Source organism: Rhodotorula paludigena, assembly GCF_050403205.1.
Source record: "Rhodotorula paludigena JCM10292 DNA, Rt_paludigena_JCM10292v1_ctg5, whole genome shotgun sequence".
Lineage (NCBI taxonomy): Eukaryota > Fungi > Basidiomycota > Microbotryomycetes > Sporidiobolales > Sporidiobolaceae > Rhodotorula > Rhodotorula paludigena.
In genome coordinates this window covers 455,982-479,302 of record NW_027481453.1, presented here as the reverse complement: position 1 = coordinate 479,302, position 23,321 = coordinate 455,982, and the positions used below count along the sequence as shown (strand labels likewise).

General features: G+C 63.1%; 12 protein-coding genes across 12 annotated transcripts; 10 read left to right on the top strand and 2 right to left on the bottom strand.

Moving 5' to 3' along the window:
• Positions 1-172: 172 nt before the first annotated feature.
• JCM10292_007566 (uncharacterized protein) lies at positions 173-2,611 on the top strand (the record flags this gene model as incomplete). The annotated part of the gene is made up of 14 exons (XM_076646655.1): positions 173-565; positions 650-675; positions 733-822; positions 886-993; positions 1,045-1,226; positions 1,286-1,344; positions 1,410-1,592; positions 1,668-1,784; positions 1,849-1,917; positions 1,973-2,061; positions 2,119-2,180; positions 2,240-2,265; positions 2,329-2,416; positions 2,526-2,611. 14 exons carry the CDS (start codon positions 173-175, stop codon positions 2,609-2,611), a joined length of 1,578 nt encoding a protein of 525 aa, XP_076507897.1.
• A 424-nt stretch (positions 2,612-3,035) lies between these two features.
• Positions 3,036-5,594, top strand: JCM10292_007565 (uncharacterized protein; the record flags this gene model as incomplete). The annotated part of the gene is made up of 6 exons (XM_076646654.1): positions 3,036-3,545; positions 3,611-3,754; positions 3,816-4,066; positions 4,125-4,212; positions 4,267-4,545; positions 4,614-5,594. 6 exons carry the CDS (start codon positions 3,036-3,038, stop codon positions 5,592-5,594), a joined length of 2,253 nt encoding a protein of 750 aa, XP_076507896.1.
• A 206-nt stretch (positions 5,595-5,800) lies between these two features.
• CDC10 (septin CDC10) lies at positions 5,801-7,536 on the top strand (the record flags this gene model as incomplete). Its single annotated transcript, XM_076646653.1, has 9 exons — positions 5,801-5,853; positions 5,990-6,050; positions 6,107-6,125; positions 6,308-6,436; positions 6,549-6,630; positions 6,712-6,967; positions 7,034-7,129; positions 7,189-7,337; positions 7,404-7,536. 9 exons carry the CDS (start codon positions 5,801-5,803, stop codon positions 7,534-7,536), a joined length of 978 nt encoding a protein of 325 aa, XP_076507895.1.
• Positions 7,537-7,845: 309 nt separating this feature from the next.
• JCM10292_007563 (uncharacterized protein) lies at positions 7,846-9,515 on the top strand (the record flags this gene model as incomplete). Its single annotated transcript, XM_076646652.1, has 5 exons — positions 7,846-7,864; positions 7,921-8,043; positions 8,099-8,424; positions 8,494-8,581; positions 8,644-9,515. The coding sequence occupies 5 exons, from the start codon at positions 7,846-7,848 to the stop codon at positions 9,513-9,515; spliced, it is 1,428 nt and encodes a 475-aa protein (XP_076507894.1).
• A 399-nt stretch (positions 9,516-9,914) lies between these two features.
• On the top strand, positions 9,915-11,944 carry JCM10292_007562 (uncharacterized protein; the record flags this gene model as incomplete). Its single annotated transcript, XM_076646651.1, has 2 exons — positions 9,915-10,198; positions 10,255-11,944. The coding sequence occupies 2 exons, from the start codon at positions 9,915-9,917 to the stop codon at positions 11,942-11,944; spliced, it is 1,974 nt and encodes a 657-aa protein (XP_076507893.1).
• A 439-nt stretch (positions 11,945-12,383) lies between these two features.
• On the top strand, positions 12,384-13,513 carry JCM10292_007561 (uncharacterized protein; the record flags this gene model as incomplete). Its single annotated transcript, XM_076646650.1, has 2 exons — positions 12,384-12,482; positions 12,542-13,513. 2 exons carry the CDS (start codon positions 12,384-12,386, stop codon positions 13,511-13,513), a joined length of 1,071 nt encoding a protein of 356 aa, XP_076507892.1.
• Positions 13,514-14,498: 985 nt separating this feature from the next.
• Positions 14,499-15,363, top strand: SNU13 (RNA binding protein SNU13; the record flags this gene model as incomplete). The annotated part of the gene is made up of 7 exons (XM_076646649.1): positions 14,499-14,501; positions 14,581-14,655; positions 14,729-14,746; positions 14,830-14,859; positions 14,931-14,973; positions 15,080-15,264; positions 15,337-15,363. The coding sequence occupies 7 exons, from the start codon at positions 14,499-14,501 to the stop codon at positions 15,361-15,363; spliced, it is 381 nt and encodes a 126-aa protein (XP_076507891.1).
• Positions 15,364-15,773: 410 nt separating this feature from the next.
• On the top strand, positions 15,774-16,520 carry JCM10292_007559 (uncharacterized protein; the record flags this gene model as incomplete). Its single annotated transcript, XM_076646648.1, has 3 exons — positions 15,774-16,231; positions 16,290-16,353; positions 16,416-16,520. The coding sequence occupies 3 exons, from the start codon at positions 15,774-15,776 to the stop codon at positions 16,518-16,520; spliced, it is 627 nt and encodes a 208-aa protein (XP_076507890.1).
• Positions 16,521-16,644: 124 nt separating this feature from the next.
• Positions 16,645-17,352, bottom strand: JCM10292_007558 (L-methionine (R)-S-oxide reductase; the record flags this gene model as incomplete). The annotated part of the gene is made up of 2 exons (XM_076646647.1): positions 16,645-17,063; positions 17,127-17,352. The coding sequence occupies 2 exons, from the start codon at positions 17,350-17,352 to the stop codon at positions 16,645-16,647; spliced, it is 645 nt and encodes a 214-aa protein (XP_076507889.1).
• A 451-nt stretch (positions 17,353-17,803) lies between these two features.
• Positions 17,804-20,921, top strand: JCM10292_007557 (uncharacterized protein; the record flags this gene model as incomplete). The annotated part of the gene is made up of 12 exons (XM_076646646.1): positions 17,804-19,070; positions 19,131-19,163; positions 19,232-19,321; positions 19,392-19,410; positions 19,473-19,536; positions 19,602-19,669; positions 19,732-19,918; positions 19,980-20,067; positions 20,131-20,237; positions 20,301-20,377; positions 20,434-20,712; positions 20,780-20,921. The coding sequence occupies 12 exons, from the start codon at positions 17,804-17,806 to the stop codon at positions 20,919-20,921; spliced, it is 2,421 nt and encodes an 806-aa protein (XP_076507888.1).
• Positions 20,922-21,205: 284 nt separating this feature from the next.
• On the top strand, positions 21,206-21,540 carry JCM10292_007556 (uncharacterized protein; the record flags this gene model as incomplete). Its single annotated transcript, XM_076646645.1, has 2 exons — positions 21,206-21,411; positions 21,495-21,540. 2 exons carry the CDS (start codon positions 21,206-21,208, stop codon positions 21,538-21,540), a joined length of 252 nt encoding a protein of 83 aa, XP_076507887.1.
• Positions 21,541-21,749: 209 nt separating this feature from the next.
• Positions 21,750-23,211, bottom strand: JCM10292_007555 (cysteine and histidine-rich domain-containing protein; the record flags this gene model as incomplete). The annotated part of the gene is made up of 6 exons (XM_076646644.1): positions 21,750-22,037; positions 22,118-22,302; positions 22,364-22,433; positions 22,507-22,895; positions 23,002-23,052; positions 23,115-23,211. The coding sequence occupies 6 exons, from the start codon at positions 23,209-23,211 to the stop codon at positions 21,750-21,752; spliced, it is 1,080 nt and encodes a 359-aa protein (XP_076507886.1).
• Positions 23,212-23,321: the final 110 nt, after the last annotated feature.

Genomic DNA, 23,321 nt, shown 5'->3' with positions numbered 1-23,321 from the left:
CTCTCTCGCCATGCAACGTCTCGTCCTCGTCGTTCCCTTCGTCAGCAGGCCTCGGCAGGCGCTCGGCACGGTGCCCGGGCGCCGGGACCGGTGCTCGATCGCAGACCAGCGCTTTCCGCCTGCTGATCCTTTTCTGGCTCTTCTCCGCACAATGCTGTCAGCTGCAGGCGCAATGCGACGCAGCACAACTGCGTCGAGCGAGACGCTCGCTGCACCCACACTCGCACCGACGGCGACTGCTTGGCCTTCTTCTCCCCCACAACAGAGCGCGGAACCGGCTCCGCCTCGTCCGCTCACCCATCTCGCGGGCCTCGCCACGACCGAGGGCCTGCCCGCCTCGTCCACACGCGACGTGGCCGAGTATGTCCGGCTGTCACGGCCCGCTGCACCTGAGGACGACTGCGTCGAGAAGGTCGAGACGGCCTCGACGACGGGCAAGGGGAGCAAGGTTCCCGGCCGGTATCAGGCTGGTGCGGCGGGAGAGGAGGAGAAGGGCGTGGCAGAGACAACAGAGGAACCGTGGACGTACCCTGACGGAGGCTGGCGCGCATGGGGAGTCGTCTTTGTGCGTCGGCGGCCTTCTCTTCGACGCTTCGACGTCGACTTGACTCGTTTCTGACTGACATGCTTGGTTTGCGGCTTCGCCCAGGGGTGCTGGTGTCTCTGTGCGGGACAGTGCGTCGTCTGCAGTTGAAAGAGAGTCTCGCAGCTGACCATGCCGCACGACAACAGACTTGGATACGGCCTCGTCTTTGGCGTGCTCCTCGCCGACTTGCAAGAGCGCCTTGGCGCATCTGCGTCGACGCTCAACTACATTCAGGGGTGCGTAGACAATCCTTCAGGCGGCGAGAGAGCCGCCAGGACCGTGCTGACCCTTGCTTTCAGGCTCACCAACATCCTCATGAACATCACGACCTTCTTCGCCGGGCGGATAGGTGACCGCTACGGCTTCAAGCGGTGTATTGCAACAGGCTGCGTCTTGACGATCATCAGGTAGGTCTCCCTCTTCCGCCCAACCCGACGCATCTGATCGTTTGCCCGCAGCCTTGTCGGCTCGGGTCTCTCGTACAACTCCCTCCCTGCGCTATTTGTCGTCCAGGGGGTCCTGCTGGGCTTCTCGCTCGGATTCGGGATGAGCCTGTACATGGCGTTGCCGTCTCAATGGTTCTTGCGCCGGCGTGGTCTCGCAACGGGACTTGCGACGTCTGGGTCTGGGATAGGCGGCGGTACGTGCTATGCTTGTCTTGCCAGGGTGCAACCAGCTGATACCGTACCCTTTCGAAAGGTGTCGCGTCCTTGATCCTGCGAGGCTCAATGAAGCTGGGGTATCGTCAGGCTCTGCTGGTGAGTCTCGCCTCTGAGCCTGTCAGGGCCGTGCGTTCTGATCGTCTGACTCTGTGCGCGCGCAGATCTACGCGGCAGTGAACGCCTTTGCCTTCACGCTCGGCTACCTCGCCATCAAGGAGCGGCATCCGCCTCTCAAGCCAGGCGAGCGGCGCGGGACGAAGAACTGGCTTCCGATCGGCGTCTGGACCAACGGCAAGTTCTACTCGCTCATGGGTTCCATTGCGGTCGGTGTCTTCGGCTTCCTCGTGCGTCCGCGTCTGCTCGTTCACGGCGACTCGCTCAGGATTGACCTTCTCAATTTCGATTTGCGGCTCGCACAGGCTCCGTTCTACTACATGACCGCGCTCACTACTACAAAGTGTCCTCAATACGAGCCCGGGTCGCTCATACTGGCCACACCGCTGGTGGTCGCGTCGATCGTGAGCGGTATCGGGCGGGTCAGTCTCCCTTGGGACCCACCGCTACCCTTTGCACTGGCTGATCTGGAACGCGCTGTGACAGGTCTTTGCCGGGATCGTCGCCGATGTCATTGGACCGGTCAACACGCTCTTTCTCTCGTTCTTCCTTGGCGTGCGTTTCAACCTCTCTCGTCTCTCGTTCTCCCGTTGACCATCGCCGCGTGTAGGGCCTGTTTCAACTTGTCCTCTGGCCCTTTGTCGGCTCGTTCGGCGCCATCATGGCTTTTGCGGTGCTGTACGGTTTCTTCGGATCATGGTGCGTCTTTCGACTCGCTTCGCTAGAGTCGAGCGTCTTGCTAAGCTGTCGTCGCAGGTTCATTCCCATGCTTCCGCCAGCGTGTGCTCAGGTCTTTGGCACGAAGGGCCTGGCAACGAGTGAGTTCAGCCCGCATAGCACACTTGGGACAAGTCCGCTGACGACCCTCCTCGCGCAGTCGTCGGGTTCGGCATCCTGTGCAACGTGCGTTTGCACCCGTCAGTCAACGATCCTATAAAAGGTTTTGACGCTCTGGTTGCCCTGCAGTCTCCCGGACAGTTCTTCAGCGGCTCGTTCGGCGGGTACGTTCTCGCAGCGACACCTACAGGCAACGACTACAGCAAGATCGGCTTCTGTAAGTCTGCCCTCTCCTCACAAGGCTCCCAGGCGTGTGTGCCATGCACACGCGATCTTTGCGCATGATGGTCAAGAACCTTCGCTGACTGTTCCGTCTTGATCTGCAGACTCGGGCTCGACCATGCTTGTCGGGTCACTAATTCTGCTATACGCGCGCTTCACCGGGCGACGTCAACTGTGGGCCAAGTACTAGCTAGAGCACTTAGCAAGTCTTGAAGACGGCGTGGTCATCGGTAGTCAGGATGCAGGAGAGACGCAAGAGCCGAGAGAGAAAGACGCTGACGAGGGTCGGCTGGCTGTGCAGGGCTAGGTGCGCCGGACAGAGAGTGGGATCGCAGCTTGAAAGTGCTTCCTGCTCCGCTACGAAGCTGCCTGCGTCGTCGAAGGAGGAAGACGCGATGGTCTCCACCGCCAAGGAGGAGACCCGCAGTGCATCCAGAGGTCGCGAACGACCTACGAGAGCGTTGCCACCTCGTCTGAAGCTCTCGGATGTAGCCGAGGGCAGAGTCGGAGATTGAGGTTGCGTTGGACTCCGGCACGAAGTCGGCTTCTCCCACTCGCCGCACAGCTCTCCCGGCTCAGCTTGCACGCTTGCAAGCCCCGACTGTGGCCAGCCAATGGTGCGAGCACCCCTTTCAGCCGGCCAGGCGGCCGTGCTGCTGCGGGCGAACACGGCGCCTTCATCTGTCGGCCTCGACCTCGCACGGCGGGCACCGCGTCTGTCCCCCTTTGTGCACGCGCGACTCGCCCACACGCTCCACACCGTCCCGCGCAGCACCCGCACTAGCGCTCTCGCGGTGCAGTGCTGCCAGCTCCGCCTCCTCTCGTCGTCGTCCCGGTTCCTCGCATCTACCCCGTCTCAACCTCCCGCACCCGAGCCTGCTGCCGCCGATGCAGCGGCCAAGGATGTCACCGTGCACGACGAGAAGAAGGGCGCGGTCGCAAAGAAGGATGGCGCGTCCAAGGAGAAGGGCACCCGCATGCAGCGCATCTGGGCTGTCGTCAAGAAGGAGGCGCTGCACTACTGGCACGGCACCAAGCTCTTGGGCAAGGAGATCCGCATCTCGGCCCGTCTGCTGCGCAAGCTGGTCGGCGGCAAGAAGCTCACGCGCCGTGAGCACCGTCAGGTGCGCACACTCCGCTTCGCTCGTTGCGCATATATCTAGAATGGTGATCGACTTTCTTACGACAGCTCAAGCGCACGACCCAAGACCTCCTCCGCCTGATCCCGTTCTCGGTCTTCGTCCTCGTCCCGTTCATGGAGCTCTTGCTTCCTGTCGCGCTCAAGCTCTTCCCCAACATGCTGCCGTCGACCTTCACCGACAAGTACAAGGAGGTGCGTGTGATCTTCCGCGCCACAGGACAAGGTCACGGGCTGACTGTGTTTGCGTTGGCAGGAGGAGAAGAAGCGCAAGCTTCTCAAGGTCCGCCTCGAGATGGCCAAGTTCCTGCAGGAGACCATCCGCGAGAGCGGCATCACCAGTCAGGACAAGATCAAGCAGAGCGAGGAGTTCAAGGAGTTCTTCCGCAAGGTCCGCTCGACCGGCGAGTCGCCTTCGACCGAGGAGGTCGTTCGCGTCGCCCGCCTGTTCGAGGACGACTTGACGATCGAGAATTTGACCCGCCCGCAACTCGTCTCGATGTGCCGGTGAGCTGTTGCAGCTGCCTCTAGGATTAAGAGATAGGGCTGACGTCCTCTCGCGCAGCTACATGAACATCAACGCCTTTGGTACCGACATCTTCCTTCGTTTCACCATCCGCAACCGCCTCCAGAAGCTCAAGGAGGATGACAAGGTGTGTATTTCGTCTCTCTTCAATGAGCCACGCCTAATCCGCTCGTCTCTACAGGTCATCTCCGCCGAGGGTCTCGACGCGCTCTCGCTTGCCGAGCTGCAGCACGCGTGCCAGTCGCGCGGTATCCGCACGATCGGCGTGAGCGAGGAGTACCTACGCTCCGAGCTGCAGCAGTGGCTCGACCTGCACTTGCACTACGGCCTCTCGGGCACGCTCCTCATCCTCAGCAAGGCGTTCGCGTTCAACCGCGCGTACGGCGCGACCGAGGCCGAGGGCGGCAACGAGGTGCTCCGCAGCCTCAAGGACACGCTTGCCAGTCTTCCCGACAACCTCGTGCGTCCGGTTGCGATCCTCGTGCCTGTCCGAACTGGCTCGCTGACGGCTCTGCCTTTCACGCCCAGGTCAACGAGACCGAGCTCGAGGTTTCGTCCGACTCGGCGTCGTACAAGCAGCGTCTCGAGGTCTTGCAGCAGCAGGAGGAGCTCATCGAGGACGAGGAGGAGCAGGAGGCCAAGGAGGCCGAGGCGCGCCGGCTCAAGAAGGAGGCCGAGGAGGAGGCCAAGCGCGAGCAGGAGGAGCAGAAGCGCATTCAGGAGGAGAAGGAGAAGTCCGACAAGGAGAAGGAGCAGGCCCAGGAGCTCTTGCCTGAGGCGGAGGTACGTCTCTTCCGCCGCTCGTTGTCGTTCGGTCTGAGACTTACCGACCTTCGAATGCAGGTTGAGGAGGCTACCAAGGAGGAGCCGAAGCAGCCTGCCGCACCTGCGCCTGAAGACGTGCGCATGACGGCCGAGCAGGTCGGCGAGCTTGGCTCTGCGCTCGAAATCCTGTCGGCCAAGTCGGCGGTTGTCAAGGAGCGGACCGAGCTGCGGCGCCTCATTGGCGAGAACGAGAAGGCTGAGCAGGAGGAGGGCGCCAAGCCCAACCCGCTCAACAAGCGCCTCAAGTCGATTCTCACCAAGATTGACAAGCAGCTCGAGGAGTACGACACGTCGGTTGGCGACCGCCTCAACATGTTCTCGACCGACCACGAGGGCAAGATCGCCGCGAAGGACCTGCGCTCGGCGCTCGAGGTCATCCGCCACCGCCCGTCCGAGGAGGAGATCGAGGTCCTCCTCAAGAAGCTCGACCCGGACGGCGACGGCTGGATCCCGCTCGACGACATCCTGCACCTTGCCGAGGGCGAGGGTCTCGGCATCCTGCTCGAGGAGGAGGCGGCGATCGAGCTCAAGGAGTCGGCCCAGGACATCAAGGAGCTCGCGCGCGAGGGCAGCACGGCTGCGGCGGACGCGGCCAAGGACGAGGCGGCCAAGAAGGAGGGCGGCGACAAAGAGAAGGCAGCTGAGAAGCCCAAGCTGCGCAAGGAGGACGTCGTCGAGGGCTGAAGGAGGACGACGACGCTGAACACAGCCCGTGGGCTCGCTGCTCTCCCACTCTCGCATGTACCCGCTCGTTCCCTGTAGACTTTGCATATCCCTCTCCGCTGAAAGACAAAAGAGCCGTGACCTACCTGTAGTCGGTCCGTAGACTTGCGCTTGACCTCGCTGTGTCCCCTGCTGCGGCTCTTCCTTTGCTCCATCCGTCGCACAACATGGCTGCCGCTGTCGAGCACGCTGCGCCTGCCGAGACCCGGCTGCTCTCCTAGTGCGTCCTGTGCTCCTCGCAGCTCACGGGCGAGCGTTCCCGCCCTCGTCGCCTCCCCGGCTCCACATCGCCCTCGAAGCGGCTCGACCGGGCTCTCCGCGCCGAGCGCGCGCGCTCACAAGCTGTGTGCCTACAGTGTCGGCTTTGACTCGATCACGCGCCAGATCGAGTCCAAGCTGCTCAAGCGAGGCTTCCAGGTGCGTCGACACAGGTTCGTGTGCGCCGTCGACCTGCTCACGCTCTCGCTCTGCAGTTCAACGTGATCGTTGTCGGTGCGTGCAGTGCTCTCTTCCTTACAGCGGGCTTGACGGGCGGTGCAACGGCTTTCGCGCTGCGCTCGGGCACGTCGGGGCGCTGGCCATGCCTACGAGTTTCCTCGATAGCATGCACACACGCCACGCGACCGCACCGAGGGTCGAGCGCTGACCTCGTCTCCTCGCCCCACCCTCGACAGGCCAAACCGGACTCGGCAAGTCGACACTCATCAACACCATCTTTGCCTCGCACCTGATCGACACCAAGGGTCGCTTCGAGCCCGACGAGCCCATCCGCCAGACGACCGAGATCCAGGCTGTGTCGCACAGTACGTAACCACGCTGCCTCGCTGACTTGTCTTCGCTACACGGGTCCATAGTCCCGCGCAATGAGCTCTCGAGAGAAGCGCGAACAGAGTGCTGACATGCTTGGGCCCACAGTTGTTCAGGAGAATGCCGTCCGCCTGCGCCTTAACATTGTCGACACGCCCGGCTACGGTGACCTCGTCAACAACGAGAACTGGTGCGTGCGAGTTTCGAGAGGCTCACTTGACCACCGCGCGACGTTCAACTGAAAACTGACGCCTCGCCCTCATTCGCGCAGCTGGGACCCGATCGTCAAGTACATCAAGGACCAACATTCGGCCTACCTTCGCAAGGAGCTCACGGCGATGCGCGACAAGCACATCCCCGACACGCGCATCCACGCCTGCCTCTACTTCATCGCACCGACCGGTCACACGCTCAAGGCCATCGACATCGTCGTGATGAAGAAGCTTGCCGAGGTCGTCAACGTCGTCCCTGTCATCGCCAAGGCAGACAGCCTGACGCTGGAGGAGCGCGAGGCGTTCAAGGAACGGGTGCGTGATTTGCCTCATTTGATGACCGCAAGCTCGGCACGGGACTGACACGCTCTGCATCTTCAGATCCGCGCGGAGCTCGCGCACCACCAGATTCGCGTCTACCCCTTCGACACGGAGGACAATGACGAGGAGGAGCGTCAGCTGAACGGTGCGATCCGAGTACGCAGCATTGCACCTATTCGTCAGTACCGAGGTCTGACTACCTCCCCAATCCGCAGAGCATGATGCCGTTCGCGGTCGTCGGGTCGGAGCGCAACGTGATTGTCGACGGCAAGCCTGTGCGGGGACGGAAGAACCGGTGGGGCGTCATCAACGTCGAGAACGAGGCGCACTGCGACTTCAACTACCTGCGCAACTTCCTCACTCGGTAGGGTTTCGCCTTCCAGACGCTCCCCTGCTGTATAATGCGACGCTGACCGTGGCGTACTCGCAGCACGCACCTGCAAGATCTCATCGAGACGACGTCCCAGGTCCACTACGAGGCGTTCCGCTCAAAGCAGCTCCTCGCCCTCAAGGAGTCGTCGGCAGCCAAGTCGCAGCAGGCGCAGCACGTCAACGGCGCATGAGCTATTTCTGCCCTTTCCTTCTCGCCTGCTCACGCACTGTCACGCCTGCCCCGCCTCGATACCCCTCGTTGTCTCGCCTTTCTCGATTGCCCCCGCGCGTGAAAGTGCCCGGTCACCTCGCGCCTTTCTGCACTCGCAGACACTTTCCTCTTCCTCTCCAGCTGTGCCAATCGTATCCCTTCGTACCCACTCCTCTTTGCCTGTCGGACGGCGGTGGGCTCGAGCGCTCGGAGTGTCCGTGGACCTGCACGTCCGGCTTCTCCTCGTCTGTCTGCTTCGACTCGCTTGTTTCTCGCTGCGCACGCTGCCATGGGTCGTCGTCGATCTGGTGGGTGCTCGCACTGCTCGCTCTAATCCTATACGAGCTGACCTTCTCGTTCGCAGCCTCGCTCACACGCTCTGTCTTCCGTACTGATGCTGCCTCGCCAACCCTCGATCCGACATCGTCCACGACTGATCTTGATGCACTGGCGTTTGCTGGCTTCGAAGGCTCGGGCAGGAGCCGTGGTGCGTTGTCGCACTGCCGTAGAAGTCGTCGAGCTGACCTTAGTCTGCGAAACAGCCCAACCATGCGACGAGAACTCGCCGCCTTCTGCCGACTTTCAGCAAGCGTGCGAGGTCCAAGTCGTCGCCAAGCGCGATGTCGTCCTCGTGCGAAAAGCCAAGCCCTCGTCGCACCTCAATGCACCGCGCCGTCCCGTCCCGAAGCGCAGCATGACCCGCCTGGTCCCGCTCGCCGGGGAGAACGGTGCTTCGGCGGGACTGGACAATCCGTTCGAAGACGCCATGTTCCGCAAGACGCTCCAGCTTGCGGGCTTCTTGCAGCCGATGGACACGAGCCGCAAGACGATCAAGGGGCGCTTCAGTCACAGTCTGCAGAAGGAGCATGTGCGCTTGCCGACTTCTTCGTATTGAGCTCTTGCTACTACAAGGTCGACTGATCCGCATGCACAACAGTTCAAGGAGGGCCTGAACGCTTTCCTTGAGGAACAAGGCCTGAAGCCACGCGGCGAGTACATGATCCGCTTTAAAGGCACACCAGCAGGTCAGCGCCTGCACAACTTAATCCATGCTCGAATTACCCTGACATGCTTGCTATTCGTACAGAGCCGCACTCGCCATTCGTCCACCTCTTCACAACTTCGCTGCCCGCCTCGACGGCGACGTGCAAGGTGTACCCCGAGGACGTCGAAGGCCCCGAAGCAGCGACTGTTACTTGGACATTCTTGTCGGCCGAACAAAACACGTCCGAATGGGCCGCCAAGGCGCGCAAGTTCTGGCCGGTGCGCGTCCAGCTTGAGGGCCCGACCTCGGTCGACTTCATTCCGGACACAGAGCAGCCGGACCCGTCCACCTACGACGGCTTTTCAGGAGCTTCCAGACGACGCAAGCGCCGCGACTCGTTCCACCGCGAGATCGACCTCGACGAGGAGATCCGCGCGCGCGAGCAAGCCGAGGCGCTCGAGCTGCGGGACAATACGCAGGCAAACTCGCTCCGGCTGAGCGAAACGGCGAGTCTCAAGATCACGACCAAGGGCGGCGGCTCGTCTTCGCTCGCGGAGACGGAGAGGTCGGCGGCAGCGACCGCAGGACCGCCCGCCGAGGAGCAGCTCGCGTCGCCCAAGTCGCCGACGATCCTCGCGTCGGTGCGGCAGCTCGGCGAGAGCATCGCGCACGACCCGCGCGTGCAGAGCGTCACGCAGACGGTGACGAGCGGCGTGCAGGGCCTGCGCGAGTGGTTCTCGCAGCGGCAGCTGCCGAGCCCGTTCTCGGACGAGGTCGAGCAGCACGAGGAGGAGGAGGAGCGGCGGAAGCGGGAGAAGAGGCGGCGCAGGAGGGAGCGCGAGGAGATGCGCAAGAGGAGGGAGCTCGAGGACGGTGCCGCCGAGGACGACTTGGAGCGCGAGAGGGAGGAACGGCGCGCCCGGCGGGAAGAGCGGAGGCGCCGCCGCGAGATGGAGGGCCGCGACGAGTTCTGAACGACACGGTGTCCGGCGTGTAACGGTCTCTTCCTGCTGGCTGTGCGGCGAGGGCTTGCGGACCGGTCCAGTCGCCAATCGTCGGAGAAAAGCGCATGGCCGCAACAGCTTCTCGTGAGGGAGAAAGCTCGATATCACGCGTCTCAATCACCCATAAGCCTGTACAGGCTGCTCACCAGCCCTACGAGACGGTGCGAGCCCTCTGTCGACGCGTCTGTCCGTCGTTGGTCCGTCGTTCGCCCAACTCGACGCTTCTTCCGCTTCTCTATTCCACGCTGCCGCACTGAGAGCGCCTGCAGGACTGCAGACTCGCTCGTACAACCTCGTGCGGCCGCTCAGTACACCTCGCCCTTGCGTCCGTATAATTGCGCATCCGCCCCACCTCGTCCTTCGCGCGCTATGGCCTCGTCCCCTCGACCGCGCGAGCGCACCCTCGCCGTGCTCTTCGCGCCTGACAACGTCCTCGGTGCAGCCCACGCGCGCCGCATCGTCGTCGAAGCCGGATATGCGCTTGTCGCCGAGGCGGAACTGGCGGGAGAGGAGCTCGAGGAGGCCGGACTCGACCTTGGGCTGGGCGTCGGTGAGGCGCAGCAGGTCGACGAAGCTGGCGAGAAGCGGCACACGGTGTGGGCGCTTGAGAGGGAGGATGCCGTCGCCAAGCTGAAGGAGCTCAAGGCGGGACTGTGCGTGTCTCCCTTCTCTGAACCTCGCTTCTTTCTCTGACCTGGCCATTCCACAGCCTCGCGACCGACTGCCCGAACTTGCATGTTTTCGCTGCGCCCTCGGTTGGTGCTGCCAAGATGGCACTCGACTCGCTCTTCCCATCGATGCCCTCCTCTCCCGCGCCAGCTTCGCCCTCGACTCTCTCATTCCCGTCGAGCGAAAACACCAAGAAGCCCTTCGCCTTGTCGAATCTAGCCTTCCAGCCTTCAGAGCAGCCGGCCGCTCGCCAGTACTCGCCCTCCGTCGAGAAGGCCCTCTTCGAGCTCGAGCAGCGCGAGGAGGCCGAGCGTCTGCGCAAGCTCAGCCGCAGCAGTCGCGGTAGCGCGGGCTCGACGCCGAAGACCGAGGCACGTGTCGGCGAGGAGTCGAATGCTGCGCGGGGCGCACACGAGAAGCGCGTGTTCACCGCTCATTCGCCCGAGCCCTCGGACGACGAGATCGGGGTGCAGGCGCAGTCTGCCGGTGATGAGCGTGGCGCGGAGGAGGAGCAGCTCAGCGCGACTGCCGGCGAGGCCTTCCCTGAAACCAGCGAGGACGACGAAACCCACCTAGACTCCCCGCTCGCGGCTAGCTCGACGCGCGCTGCCCCTTCTGTCGCACGCGCTAGCTCGGTCCTGTCGACATCTTCTACACCCTCGCTCACGTCGTCGACTTCGTTCCGTGCTCGCCCAGCGCCGTCGTCCACTCCGTCTGTTCAGCCACGTCTGACCAAAGCTGCGGCTCTCCGCCTCGGTATCTCGCTCCCGCCAAGTACTCCCCGCCGTTCAACCGTTCCCTCCGCGCCAGCCTCCGAGCCTGACGGCGGAGAGAGCACGGCTTCCCGCTCGCAGAGCCGTGCTTCCGGTCCACGCGCATCGGTCGTCCCGACTCCCCGGTCCCTCGCCGCCCCGACTATCGCGCCTCGTATGACGAAGGCTGCGTCGCTGCGCACCTCGCTCGACCCGACCTGTGCTGGAGCAATCAAGAAGCCTCTGCGCGCTCCGCCCTCCGTCAAGCGCCAGAGCATCTCGACCGCGGAACGGGCCGCCATGGACCGCGCCGCGCGCCGCCAGTCCGCTGCAGCGGCTCCGACGCCCGCAAAGGTCGCGCCGCAGGTCGAGGTCCGCATGAGCCGCGCCGCCATGCTCCGTCAGGGCATCCAGCCGCCGCCTCCCACCACCTCGACTAAGCCACGACAGTCCGTCTCGACAACTGCGATGCCGTTGAACAGACGTGAAAGCGTTTCGGCCGACCTCAAAGCGCTGCGCGAGCCAGCTCTCGCGCCTCGCATGAGCAAAGCGGTGACGCTCCGGCTCGGTGGCACCGTGGCGAGACCTTCCCTCGCACGCACGTCGTCGGGCGCAGATTCTGGATCTGCAGTCAGGGCGGCGACCGCCCTTGGCACGAGTATCGGCGCCGCCTCGAGCGCCATGTCGCAGAATGCGCCTCGTCCCGCCTCGGTCGCCTCCTCTCACCGTTCGTCCGTCTCGACCTCGGCGCAGCCGCACAAGCCCGTTTCGTCTCTCAAGCCGGCGGCCGTCACGCCGCGGCTGAACAAGGCGGCCGAGTTGAGGCAGCAGGCCAAACTCGCGACTACGGCCGGTGCTTCCAACGTCAGGAGCGTGGTGAGGCCCTCGAGCGCTGCAGGCTTGTCGTCGCGTAGTGCAGTTGGGGCAGCTACGCCCAAGGCGGGGAAATCGGGCGCGTTCAGGGAGCTGAATGCATAACGCGATGGGGAGACGAGGTCTTGTTCTCGGGGTTCTTGTCCATCTGTTGATGTCTCTTTATCCCGTTCTTTGCTCTCATTTGCAGTCTTGCGCCCTCGCTGTGTACCTCGTTAGGTCTGTATAGCTGTGCCATGTCAGTGCCTGTCACTCGCCCTCTCCCGCTGGGAAGGTCAAATCCGGCAGTCTGCGCGCTATTGGGCGTAACACCTCAGTCGGCTTGCGTGTGAGCTCTCACAGCGAAGTGTATACAGAGTGAGGGCATCGCAATATCAGGGGTGACGATGGAGTCATCCTCGTCGTCTCGTCCGACTTCCGCGCGCGCATAAAAGGGCGGCCTCTTCGCTCTCCCTTCTTTCGTTCCTTCCACCCACTCGACGACACTCCCTCGCACACATCGTGCAAGCTCACAGTCGAACCCTCGAGCACCAGCAGCAGCAAGATGTCGGCCTTCCCGCTCTCGCTCCTCCCCTCGCCCATCTCGTCCACGGCGCTCTCGCTCGTCGTCGCGACCGCAGACTTTGCTCAGCCTCCTCGTCTGGTGAGTGTACATCTACCGTGAGCTCTCGAGTAGTCACTGACCCGCATCGACGCCCACAGACGCGCCTCTCGCACTCCTTTTCGTCCGGACTGGTCGCAACCGCAACGTCCAATCTCGTCCAGCGTGCCGCCCTGTGCGAGCAGCTCAGCAACGCCTCGAGCAGCCTTCAGCGCAGCTTCGAAGACTCGATCATCCCTGCGTCGTCCACCGACGAGGACGACTCGTTCTGCACCATCTCGGACGACTCGCTCTTCTCAAGCACCGACTCTGTCTCGACCGCCGCGACCGACGACGAGTGTGACGAATTCCCGCCTTTCGACGTCGGCGAAGTCAACCTCAAGCAGGAGTCGCGCTCGTTCCCTGCCTTTGTCGAATGCGAGCCCGCCTCGTTCCCCCTCCTCCTCGGCTCGAACAACTCGCCCACCACCGTCGACACCGCCGAAGAGGCTCAGCTCGACGACCCGCCGAAGCTCTCGATCACCTTCATCGCCTCGAACCGCCGCAGCTCGTCGGCCTTCGTCTTCCCCGCCCGCCCCAAGGCGCCCGTCTACCTCGACTTGCACCTCGAGCCCCTCCCGCTTCCCGGGCTCGACTCGGTCGCCTCGCTCGACGCTCCGTCCTACGAGACGCCCGACTGGCTCCGTGACGACTACACCGGCGAGGACGTCTCCGACGACTCGCGTTCCTCGAGCGAGCCGACCTTCACCTTCCTCGACCACCCGCTCGACCTCTCCACCCCTGCTTTCCCGCCTCGCGACCCTTACACGCGCCCTCGCACGCTCTGCACTCTCTCCGAATTCCGCCACGCGCGCTGCGGCTTGATGCACACCGACTGCGCCGTCGTCGAGTGCAAGTGGGGCATCCCGACGGCACTGAGGCGCATGAAGCTCGTCGCCGAGTACGACGAGGATCCCGAAGTCAGGCACGACGCGAGGAAGTTTATCGGCCGGCTGCAGGAGGCGGTGAAGTACCTTGCGGAGCAGGCGCTGGCGGAGAAGAGGGCGGAGGCGGAGGAGGACGAGGAGTTGTGAGGAAGGCCTTCGCGTTGTCGCTCGTTCATGCTGCCGTGTCTGCCCGTCTGTATCGTCCCTATTGTCTCGTCTCGTCATTGTTGTTGTACTGCCGTGACGTTCGTGTGTAGCCCCTCTCGTCTTACGTGCAACCTCAATGAAAGAGCGATCCTTCTCACTCTCGCTCCACGAGTATAGTCTGCGCGGAGCTTGTACTTTCTTGAGCTCCTGTTGAGCCACTGTTGAGCCAGGCTTGCAGAGGCAAAGACATAGGTCTTGAGCAAGGGAAGCCGTTTCGCGCGATCCTGAACTCGAGCACTTAGACTGCCGAAGTGAAGACTGCCACGCTTGTGCAGCTGGCGGGAACAGCGCCGAAAGCGGCAATCACAGGATTGTAGGTTTTGCGATGAGCATGAAGTACGCGAAGCAGCACAGCATGAAATGACGATGTCATGGCGCACGCACGTGCTGTTAGCCGTCTGGACTTCCTTCTCATGCTACTTCCAGCAGTGGACCTGAGCCGTACGTCGATTCGTCATAGCCTAACATTGAAAGATGACGAGTTAGGCGGCGAACTCGTCAATCTTGCAGCGAAGCTCGTCAATCTCGCGAGTTTGAGGCGGCGAGGCGGCGGCAGAGGACGTCACAGCGGAATGGTTTGCGGGCTGCGCCCTAAGCACGCACGAGAGCGCCAGCCGGATGCCCAAACTCACAATTCCGGGCAGCATGAGCGGACCCAGCCGTGGGAGGCGGGCGCCATCGAAGGAGGACAGAGAGCAAGAATCGACGGTATGCCGCGGGAGCGCTTTGAGGTCTCGCAGATGGCAGCTGAAATTGCGTTGAAAGCCCACACACTCCGTATGAGCCGGATGAGATAGCTGGCGGAGGGCGTGTCGTTGACAAGGTCGAGCGCATCTTGCCGTCGCCTGGTTCCCTCCACCCTCCCTCTTGCCCCGAGCCGTGATCTCCGTGTGAGCTCGCAAACTACCCACACAAACACTCAGAAATGGTGCGCTCCCTTCTCCCAGCCCTTGCTGCCGCTCCGGCCCCTCCTCCCCGAGCTCAGACTGATGAGGCTGCTCCCGCAGGCCGAGACGAACCCCAAGGCTTTCCCGCTCGCCGACGCGGCCCTCACGAACCAGATTCTGGACCTCGTGCAGCAGGTGCGCTCCCCTCTGTCCCGAATGTGCGCGGACGAAGAGCACGACTGACTCCTCTCGCCCCCCTTGCCCGCAGGCTTCGCACTACAAGCAGGTGCGCAGGTAGCGATCTGTTCACCCTACTAGGCAATTGTAGCTAACGCAGACTCGCTCGCTTGCCCGCTTCGCCGCCACCAGCTCAAGAAGGGTGCTAACGAGGCCACCAAGGTGAGCATCCCACGCTCTCAGTGGATGAGTCCAAGGCTGAGAACGTACTGACGGGATTGCGCGCCTGACAGACGCTCAACCGCGGTATCTGCGAGTTCATCGTCATGACGGCCGGTCAGTCTCTCCCCCTGCCTGGCATGCTGGACACCGCGCTGCTCGTCTTGCAGCCCGTCTAGGTGTCAACCCTGATGACAGGTAGCTGACATGTACATCTGCGCAGACACGGAGCCGATCGAGATCCTCCTCCACCTTCCGCTCCTCTGCGAGGACAAGAACGTCCCCTACGTCTTTGTCCCGTCGAAGACGGCTCTCGGCCGTGCGTGCGGTGTCTCGCGCCCCGTCATTGCCGCCTCGATCACCACCAACGAGGCTCGCGAGCTCAAGAGCCAGATCGAGACCATCAAGGTGCGTCTCCTTCGCCGCAGCCTCGGTTCTCCCCGTTCGACCGACTGACTCGGCTTCTCTCCCGGCTTGCAGGGCCAGATTGAGCGCCTCCTCATTTAAGCGCTCTCGTCGCTTCTGCTTGCGTCGTCGTCGTCGAGCCTGCTTGTCAGCGTGGGCGGGAACGTAGGGATGGAGAGGCCTGGTTCTACTCGGTCGGTCAGAGGAGGCCTTCGCTGGTCTGCCCTCTTGCGCTTCTCAGCCTTTTCGTTTAGGAGCACCCGACTGTATCGTACAGCTTCTCCGTCTGTTCCCGTTAGCGGGTTGTCAATCTAGCCTGCGAGTGTCGTCTCTCTTCCTCTCGATTCCACAGAGAAACAGCCGAGTTGCTCCCGCGAGTCGTCCGTAAGCTCCATCTCTACAAAGCTGACAGCGCAAGTGTGCCATCTCGCGCACATCAGATGAGGCGGTGCACGTCCTCATCATCGCTCAACCTGCTTTCGCTTCCTGCGCCTCCGCTCCTCTCGCGCAAGATGGCTTCGTTCGCCGGCTTCGAGCCGCAAGCACAGTCGAGCCAGAACCAGACGCTCTCGACGCTGCTGAACCGCGCCGACTCGCTCTCGCGCGCGTTCGGCTCGCACCACGCCTCGAGCTTCCAGTCGGTGCAGGTGATCCAGTCGGCCTGGGCGCAGCTGCAGAACCTGCAGGCGATGCCCGCGACGCCGATCACGCGCAACCGGCCCGAAGGCGGGATCCGCGAGCGCGGGATTGTCAAGATCCAGTCGACGGTCGAGGAGGCGCTCGCGGGCGTGCGCGACGACCTGGGCAAGATGGAGGGCGACGTCGAGCAGCTCAATGCGCTCTTGTTCGACGCCGACTTGTTCCTCGCGCAGCCGCAGAGCGCGCTCCAGCACGGGCTCAACCCGAAAGAGGCGCTCACGCATGTCAGCGGGCTCTTTGCGCAGTACCAGGCAGAGTTGATTCGCTTGCGGTGCGTCATCTCGTCCTTGTGAACGCTTTGGATGAGCTGACGCTCGCATGGCTTGCAGGGAGGTGCTGGCAGACTTCACGAGCGAGGAGATCGGCGTTGACCAGCTCGTCGAGGAGTGGAGGGTGCGTCTTCTGACGCCTTTACTGCATGCTGCCCGTCTGTACTGACATTGAGTCAACTATAGACAATGAAGGAGGTCGATAAGGGCCAGGAGGCGGAGCTCAGCGACCTTGTCGACGTCCTCGGAGCATGGGGAGCAAGCGGTGGGCTCGACGTCGACATGTCATGAGACTCGTCGCGCCTGATCCCATGTTGTACTTCTAGTGCGTAATGCGTACATCCCTCAAACCTCAAACCTACTGACCTTTGGCCTTCCCAGGCTCGCATTCTCCCGCAATTGCATCCGCACTCGTTCACAAGTCCCAGCGCACGAGGCGCACCAGCGTCTTGACGAAGCGCTCCAAACCTTCCCGATCTACTTTCTCGTCAAAGGCGTTCAAACCCTCGCAGTCGATGTCCAACACGCCTACCTTGACCTCCTCCTCCGGTCCGTCCGCTCGTCGCCGCTTGACGACGATGGGCACGACGACCTCGCTCCTGGTCACGCCGTCGCAGGCGATGTGCCCAGGCCGCGCCTCGACGTCGGGCACGACGACCGTCTCGCCCGAAAGGAAGCCTGCGGCACAAACGCCGACAGGTCGCTTGGCGGTCGCCTTGAGCGAGACGGAGAGGCAAGCTGGACGGCCGTGGAAGGGGCCGAGGAGGAGCTGGGTCGGCTCGGCGGACGCAGACGAGGTCGCGGGTGACAAGAGAGAAGGGACGAGGTAGAAGCCTGGTATCGTGCAAGATGGCATCAGCACCGCCTCACTGGCAGGAGGAGGGAGGGAGAGCGCACCGGCCCAGTTGACGCGCTGCCCGTCCTGGCGGCCAAAGGCCTGTTCGTAGTTCTCGTACGAGCCGTAGAGGAGCGAGGCAGCGTTGCTGAGGCAGGTGATGAAGTTGGCGGCGGGGTCGTCGGGCGATGCGGGCGTGAGGAGCGCTTCGAGCGTGGTGCACACGTGCTCGTAGAACTGGCGCTTGTCGAGGCCTTCTGGCAGCGCGAGGCTGTCTGCGTGGGGCATCGCTCCGATGGATCACTGCGGCCGCTGCAAGAACGAAGCTTGTCGTCAGGCTGGCCGCAGCTCGACCGGTGCCAGGCGGAGTCTGCGGCTCGGAGTCGGAATTTGCGTGGGCTCCTTCTGCCCGAGCGTAATTATGCTTCCCGGGCCACCCGGTGCTCTCCGCGCTTCGCAAGCTGGACCCCCTCGTCGACGCCGACCCGGTGACGCCGCCCTCGCATCTGCTCGCCCAAATCGCAGTGTTGCGAGGACGGGACCGCTGCCCGGTCGATGCACCGCCCCGAAAAGGCGATGGCGCACCCGCTCTCCCTGCTCGCACCCGCGAGGACGCGTTGGCTCGCTCTCGCAGTTCTCGCTGTCGACGACGCAACCGCTCTTCGTGACTGCGCTTGCCTCTGCACGGCCTGGCTGGCGGGCTGACCGCGCAGCTCTCTCTTGCTCTTGACCTTCCCGCATGTCGGACGACTTGCACCCGCAACACGCCGCGCCGTCGTCGGGACGACCAGATGCTGGCAAAGGCTCTGCCAGCTCATCTTCGACCGATTTCGCCGACATTGGACAGCGCACGAGTCGCGCGAGTGCAGCATCGTCTGAAGCGCCGAGCACCACACGCCGCGATCAGCGAAAGTCCTCGACCGCTTCAAAGCCGCCTCCCTCCTCGTTCGCTATAGCCGGCGCCCCTCATCCGCCTTCCTCTCTCCGCCATGCCTCTTCGTCCATTGCACCCTCGACTCGCTCCGACTCGATTGCGAATGGCTCGAAGCCTCGCAAGAAGCACTACCGTCCCCGACCTGTCAATCTCGCCGGCCCGACACCCACAGAGCGCATCCGCGCCGTGCCCGACTTCCTGCAGCGGCGCGAATCAGATCGCACGCCCGGGTCGATGACCTCGAGCGCGCAGGAGAGCGGCGGTGAGGGCTCGTTCGTCGACCCGAACGGTGGCAACGGCAACGTCAAGAAGCCGCTGTGGGCCATGGGCGGCGTCTTTCCCAAACACGCGGCGAAGCGCAGGCGGTCGAGCTTCGCAAAGGAGTGGGAGGAAGGCGAGCGCAGGAAGAGCGCCGGCTCGACGGGATCTGTCGAGCGCCCGGAGAGGGTCCATCGCTCGTCGCGCCCTGAGACGGGCGCCCCAATCTCGGCGACGCGCACCGATTCGGGCACCCCGTCGTTCCCGTCAGATGTGAACGAGTCGGCGCTGTCGACGACGTCGGCCTCGGCGGGCGGGCGCGAGCGCACCGACCCGTTCGAGGACCTGGACTTTGCCGAGTCGCGCCAGTCGCGCACGGGTGGCGCACCGCTCGAAGTCGTCGTCAGCCAGGACACTGACCGGTCCAAGGAGGAGCAGGCTGACCGCCTCAAGGCGGCTATCGCGGAAGAGGACGACACGCACGCCGCAGACGAGGAGAACGCCGACGAGCTGCGCGAGGTGCACTCGGGCAGCTCGCGTACCGTCGCAGGAGACGAGGAACACGAGCAGGGGGCGAAGGGCAATCGGCGTGAGCAAGAGAAGGAGGGCATGACGCAGGAGGAGCAGGACCAGTACGAGAAGGATCACCCCGAGATGCGCGAGCAAGGGCACGGCCAGCAGGCGCTCGGCGGCGAGCTCGATCAGAGCAAGGACCAGTGGCACGAGGACATCGACCCGGGCGACGACTTGCCCGTGCGAAACTGGTGGGGCACGGTGCGCTACGCTCTGCGCGAACCGCTCGCTGAATTCCTCGGTACGTTACTCGAGGTCCCTTTTTCGTCTTGCGTCTAGTGCTGACTTGCATGTCTTGCAGGCGCCATCATTCTCATCGTGATTGGTCTAGGCGGTGCGTTCACCTTGCGCTCCACCGGCGTTTACGGCCGAAAGGCTCACCGCTTGATTTGCCCGCTGCAGCCGATTGCCAGACCAAGCTCAGCCAGAACACCATGGGCGTGTATCAGTCGATGAATTGGTCGTGGGGATTTGGCGTCATGATCTCCGTCTGTGCGTGCAGCTCCTTGGAGTGGTCTCTGCGACGCAACGGCTGATTCGCTTTTCGCTTTGCGTTCAATAGACATCGCGGGCGGTATCTCGTAAGCGATGCTTCGTGCTCGTGCGCAGTCTCGTATCTGACCCGAGTGCTCCAACCGAACAGCGGCGGTCACGGCAACCCAGCTGTCACCCTCACGCTTGCCGTATTCCGTGGCTTCCCTTGGAAGGTCCGTCTATACACTCATCTGAGAATCCTTCTTCGCTATACCTCCTGATCCCGAACCGCCTGCAGATGGTTCCCCGCTACGTCTTCGCCCAGATTGTGGGCGCTTTCGTCGGAGCGCTCATGATTTACGGAAAGTGCGTTGATCTCGTTCTACCGCTCTGGAAGGGTGGCACAGACTCACAGATATGTATCACAGCTACCGCAGAGCGCTCTACGAGTACGATCCGTACAAGCAGATCACTGCGGCTAGCGGCACCAACGCCAGTGCCACTCTCTTCATTACGGCACCTTCACAAGGCATTTCCTCCACCATCGAAGGCTTCTGCCAAGAGATCTTGGCGGGCGGTGTTTTGACCATCGCCGTTCTTGCGCTAGGTGACGAGGTGCGCCTATTGCTCTTTCGCTTCGCGGTGTGTGGTGCGACTGACACGTCGACTCGCCAAGAACAACGCACCGCCTGGCGCCGGTCTCGGTGCTATCGTCCTTGGTTTTGTCGTGGTAGCCATCGGAATGTCGAACGGCTGGATCTCTGGTGTGTCCCGTTCATGGCCTTGTTCCAGTCCCCACAGGGTTGACCTTCAGCCCGCATCTACAGGCTACGCCATCAACCCTGCACGCGATCTCGGGCCTCGTCTAGCGCTGTGGTGCCTTGGCTACGGTATGAAGTTGTGGCACCACGACCACTGGTGGTGGATCGTCGGGGTGCGTTCTTCGTCGCTTCTGACACGATCCTGTCAAGTCTGACAGTCTTGCGCTTTTGCACAGCCCATTTGTGGCCCTCTTGTCGGCGGCATTGCTGGCGCACTCGCCTACGATATTCTCATCTTCACGGGACCTGGAAGGTGCGCCGGGGACACAGACTCGCTTCTCCCGCTCTTCCTGACCTGTGCTCGTACAGCCCGATCAACTACAGTGGCACAGAGCTCGCCGATGCCATCGGCCTGCACAGCGTGCACAATATGGTCTGGATTGCGCTCTCGCCGCAGAAGCGCCGCGAGCGCCGTCTGGCTCGCAACCCGCATGCGGGCGAAGACGACCTCGCCGAGAACGGCCTGGCCAACACGCTTGCGCGACAGCAGAGCGCGAAGGCGCATCCGGGTCGGGTGACGGAGGAGCAGCGGAGCGAGCTCGCGCTCAACCGTCGCTGGAGGCGCGGCAAGGCCAAGGTCGATCGACAGTGCGTCCTCGCTTAATTCTCTCAGAGCCCTCGGAGCGTCACTGACACGGTCTATCTCTCATTGCAGAACGGAGCGGAGTCGTCAGCGGGAGCGGACGACGATGCAAGAGTACCGCCGGTCCATCGAGGAGCTGCGGGAGCGGGAACGACAGCGAGACGATCCGCAGCACGAGGCCGAGATCCTCCCTGCTCTTCGCAATGCGCCATAGACGTACCTAGACGTATCTTATCGACGCGCACTGCACTGCACACGAGATCTATCCGCAGCGATTTTGTTGCACGTGACGCTGCGCATCATCGCGTTCGTCGAGAGGTTGCCTCCGCTCCTTCCCCTTCTGCCGCGCCGCTCTGCGTAGTTCGGCCTCGTCCCACCCTCCTTGCCGTACTTTCCAGTGAGCCAGCCGCTCTGACACGCACGTTCCTGCCCGCTGACCTCCCGCCGTCTCGCTCGCACCGCCACAGCCTCATCGGCTCATCACCGCTTCACCGCGCCATGTCGTCCGCAAACGCCGCCTACCCGCCGCAGAACTCGCTGCAAGCCGCCCTGCAGAACCGCGAGGCGATGGACTCGCTCGCGACCGTCCAGCTCGACCAACAGGCCGGCGCTGCGCAGCAGTCTGCGCACGAGGGCATCAACGAGGGGCAGGACGGCGAGGCGATGCGCCTCAAGGGCGGATGTTTCGACTGCGGGCTCTGCGGGTGCGTCTCGCGCGGTCCTGTGAAGTGGAGCTCTTCGCTGACCTCTTGCGTCGCGACCGACCCTTGCCTCCTGGCACTCGCAGTTGCCCCGACGTGGAATGCTGCTGCATCCCCTGCACCATTTCTTGAAGCACGACGACACTGTGCGCAGCGACTTGACGCTCTGAGCCCCCCTCGACATGCATAGACACTTTCCCTGTACGAGCCCCTCGCAGACTGTATCATGTAGTGCCTGCCGCAGCTCCACACACGCAACCTGACTCTTAACGACGATAATGCAATGCTGCAGGAACGAGAAAGGCATGTGGTGGAGCGGGACGACAAAGAAAAGGATCGCATCAGGCGTTGCGGTACAGCTGGTTCGTCTGGTCGAGGACGGCGTCCTTGGCACCGACGGTCCCCCTCCCGCCGCCGGCCGAGAACGCGAGCTGCATCTGGAACTTGCTCGCGAGGTCCGGGTCGAGCGTCGTGATGCTCGGCCACGAGCGCGCGTCGGCCTTGGCGAGCTCGATCTCGCACTTTGTGCCGAGCACCTTGTACGACGATGCGGCGGGGTCGATTGGGCCGTAGAGCGGGAAGGACTTGGTGAAGCGTTTGCGGGAGGGGAGGATCAGGTCGACGTGCATCTGCGTAGCAAGACGCGCGTGAGCTGGCGCGGACTTGGGCTCGAGCGACTACGAGAGAGTGTGTGTGAGAGTGAGCGTACCGCCTCGACCTCGAACTTGACGCTACTCGCCTCCTTGTCTGCCTGCTTGCCGAACACGCTGACGATGACAGATCGCGGCGTCTGGTAGTGGTCGACGCGGCAATCGACGAGCACCTCTTCCGCCTCATCCGACTTCTTTGGACCCACAAAGAGATGGCGCCCAGTTCGGCAGCCCTCGATACGGACTGTGAGACATTCTTTCAGTCTTCAAGCGTCGTGAAAGCGCGAGAAGCCCTCGAGACGTACGGAACTCGTCGAACTCGAGCACTCGTCGCTTGCAGCAGGAGTAGCCCTTGCTCCCCTCGTGGAAGATAGGCTGTACCAGAGAGGATCAGCAGAGCGTCTAAGATGGAGACAAGGCACGCAATGAGAAAAGCAAAGGGACTGACGACTCCTGCATGATACCGGCACTCTTCGTCGGTACGGTCCTGCCCGTCGTACTCGTGCCCACACGCCTTGCGCTTGCACCGCATTCCCGTCTTGATCTCGACAGCGGGGTCGTCCTGCTCCTCGACGTAGGGCGTCGAGGCAGGCTTCTGCACCTTGTCCTGGTGCGCGAGCTTCGGCGCGGAAGGGAGCGGCGGGAGCTTCGACGCTGGCTCGGTCGGCGCCGCGGCACCGTACGTCTCCTTGCCGTCTGCCGAAGTCGAAGACGGGCCAGCTGCTGGTGCGGCAGCGGCGGACGTCACAACGGGCTTGGCCGGCTCGACGGGCTCGGACGAGTGGGTGCCGGTCGCACACGGCGCGAGCTTCATGAAGTCGTCAAAGTCGGTAACGGCTGTATGCACACATCGTCAGCGTACACAACTCATCCACATGGCCTCTCGCGCCCAGCAGCAGGTCGAGCGGGATGATCGAGCAGAGGGAGAGAAACGGTTACGCACGCTTGTTCGTGTCGGCGCAGCAGCTCCAGCTCTTGAGCCCCTCATGGAAGACTGTCGGCAACAGCGAGTGAGCTTCGGGGTCGTACGCTGGACGGAAGGCGAAGGAAACGGACCAGGAGCGCCAGGGTGGAAGGAGCACTCGGGCGAGTCGTTGTGGGCCGGGTCGAAGCTCTTGCCGCAGCCTCGGCGGGTGCACGTGACGGTCGCCATCCTTGGAAGCGGCAAAAGCGAGCGAGATAGCGGGGTCGACGCGAAGGAAGCGAGTCGAGGGGGAAGCCAACCTCGCTGCCAGGTTCAACGAGTGCTGCTATCACTAGTAC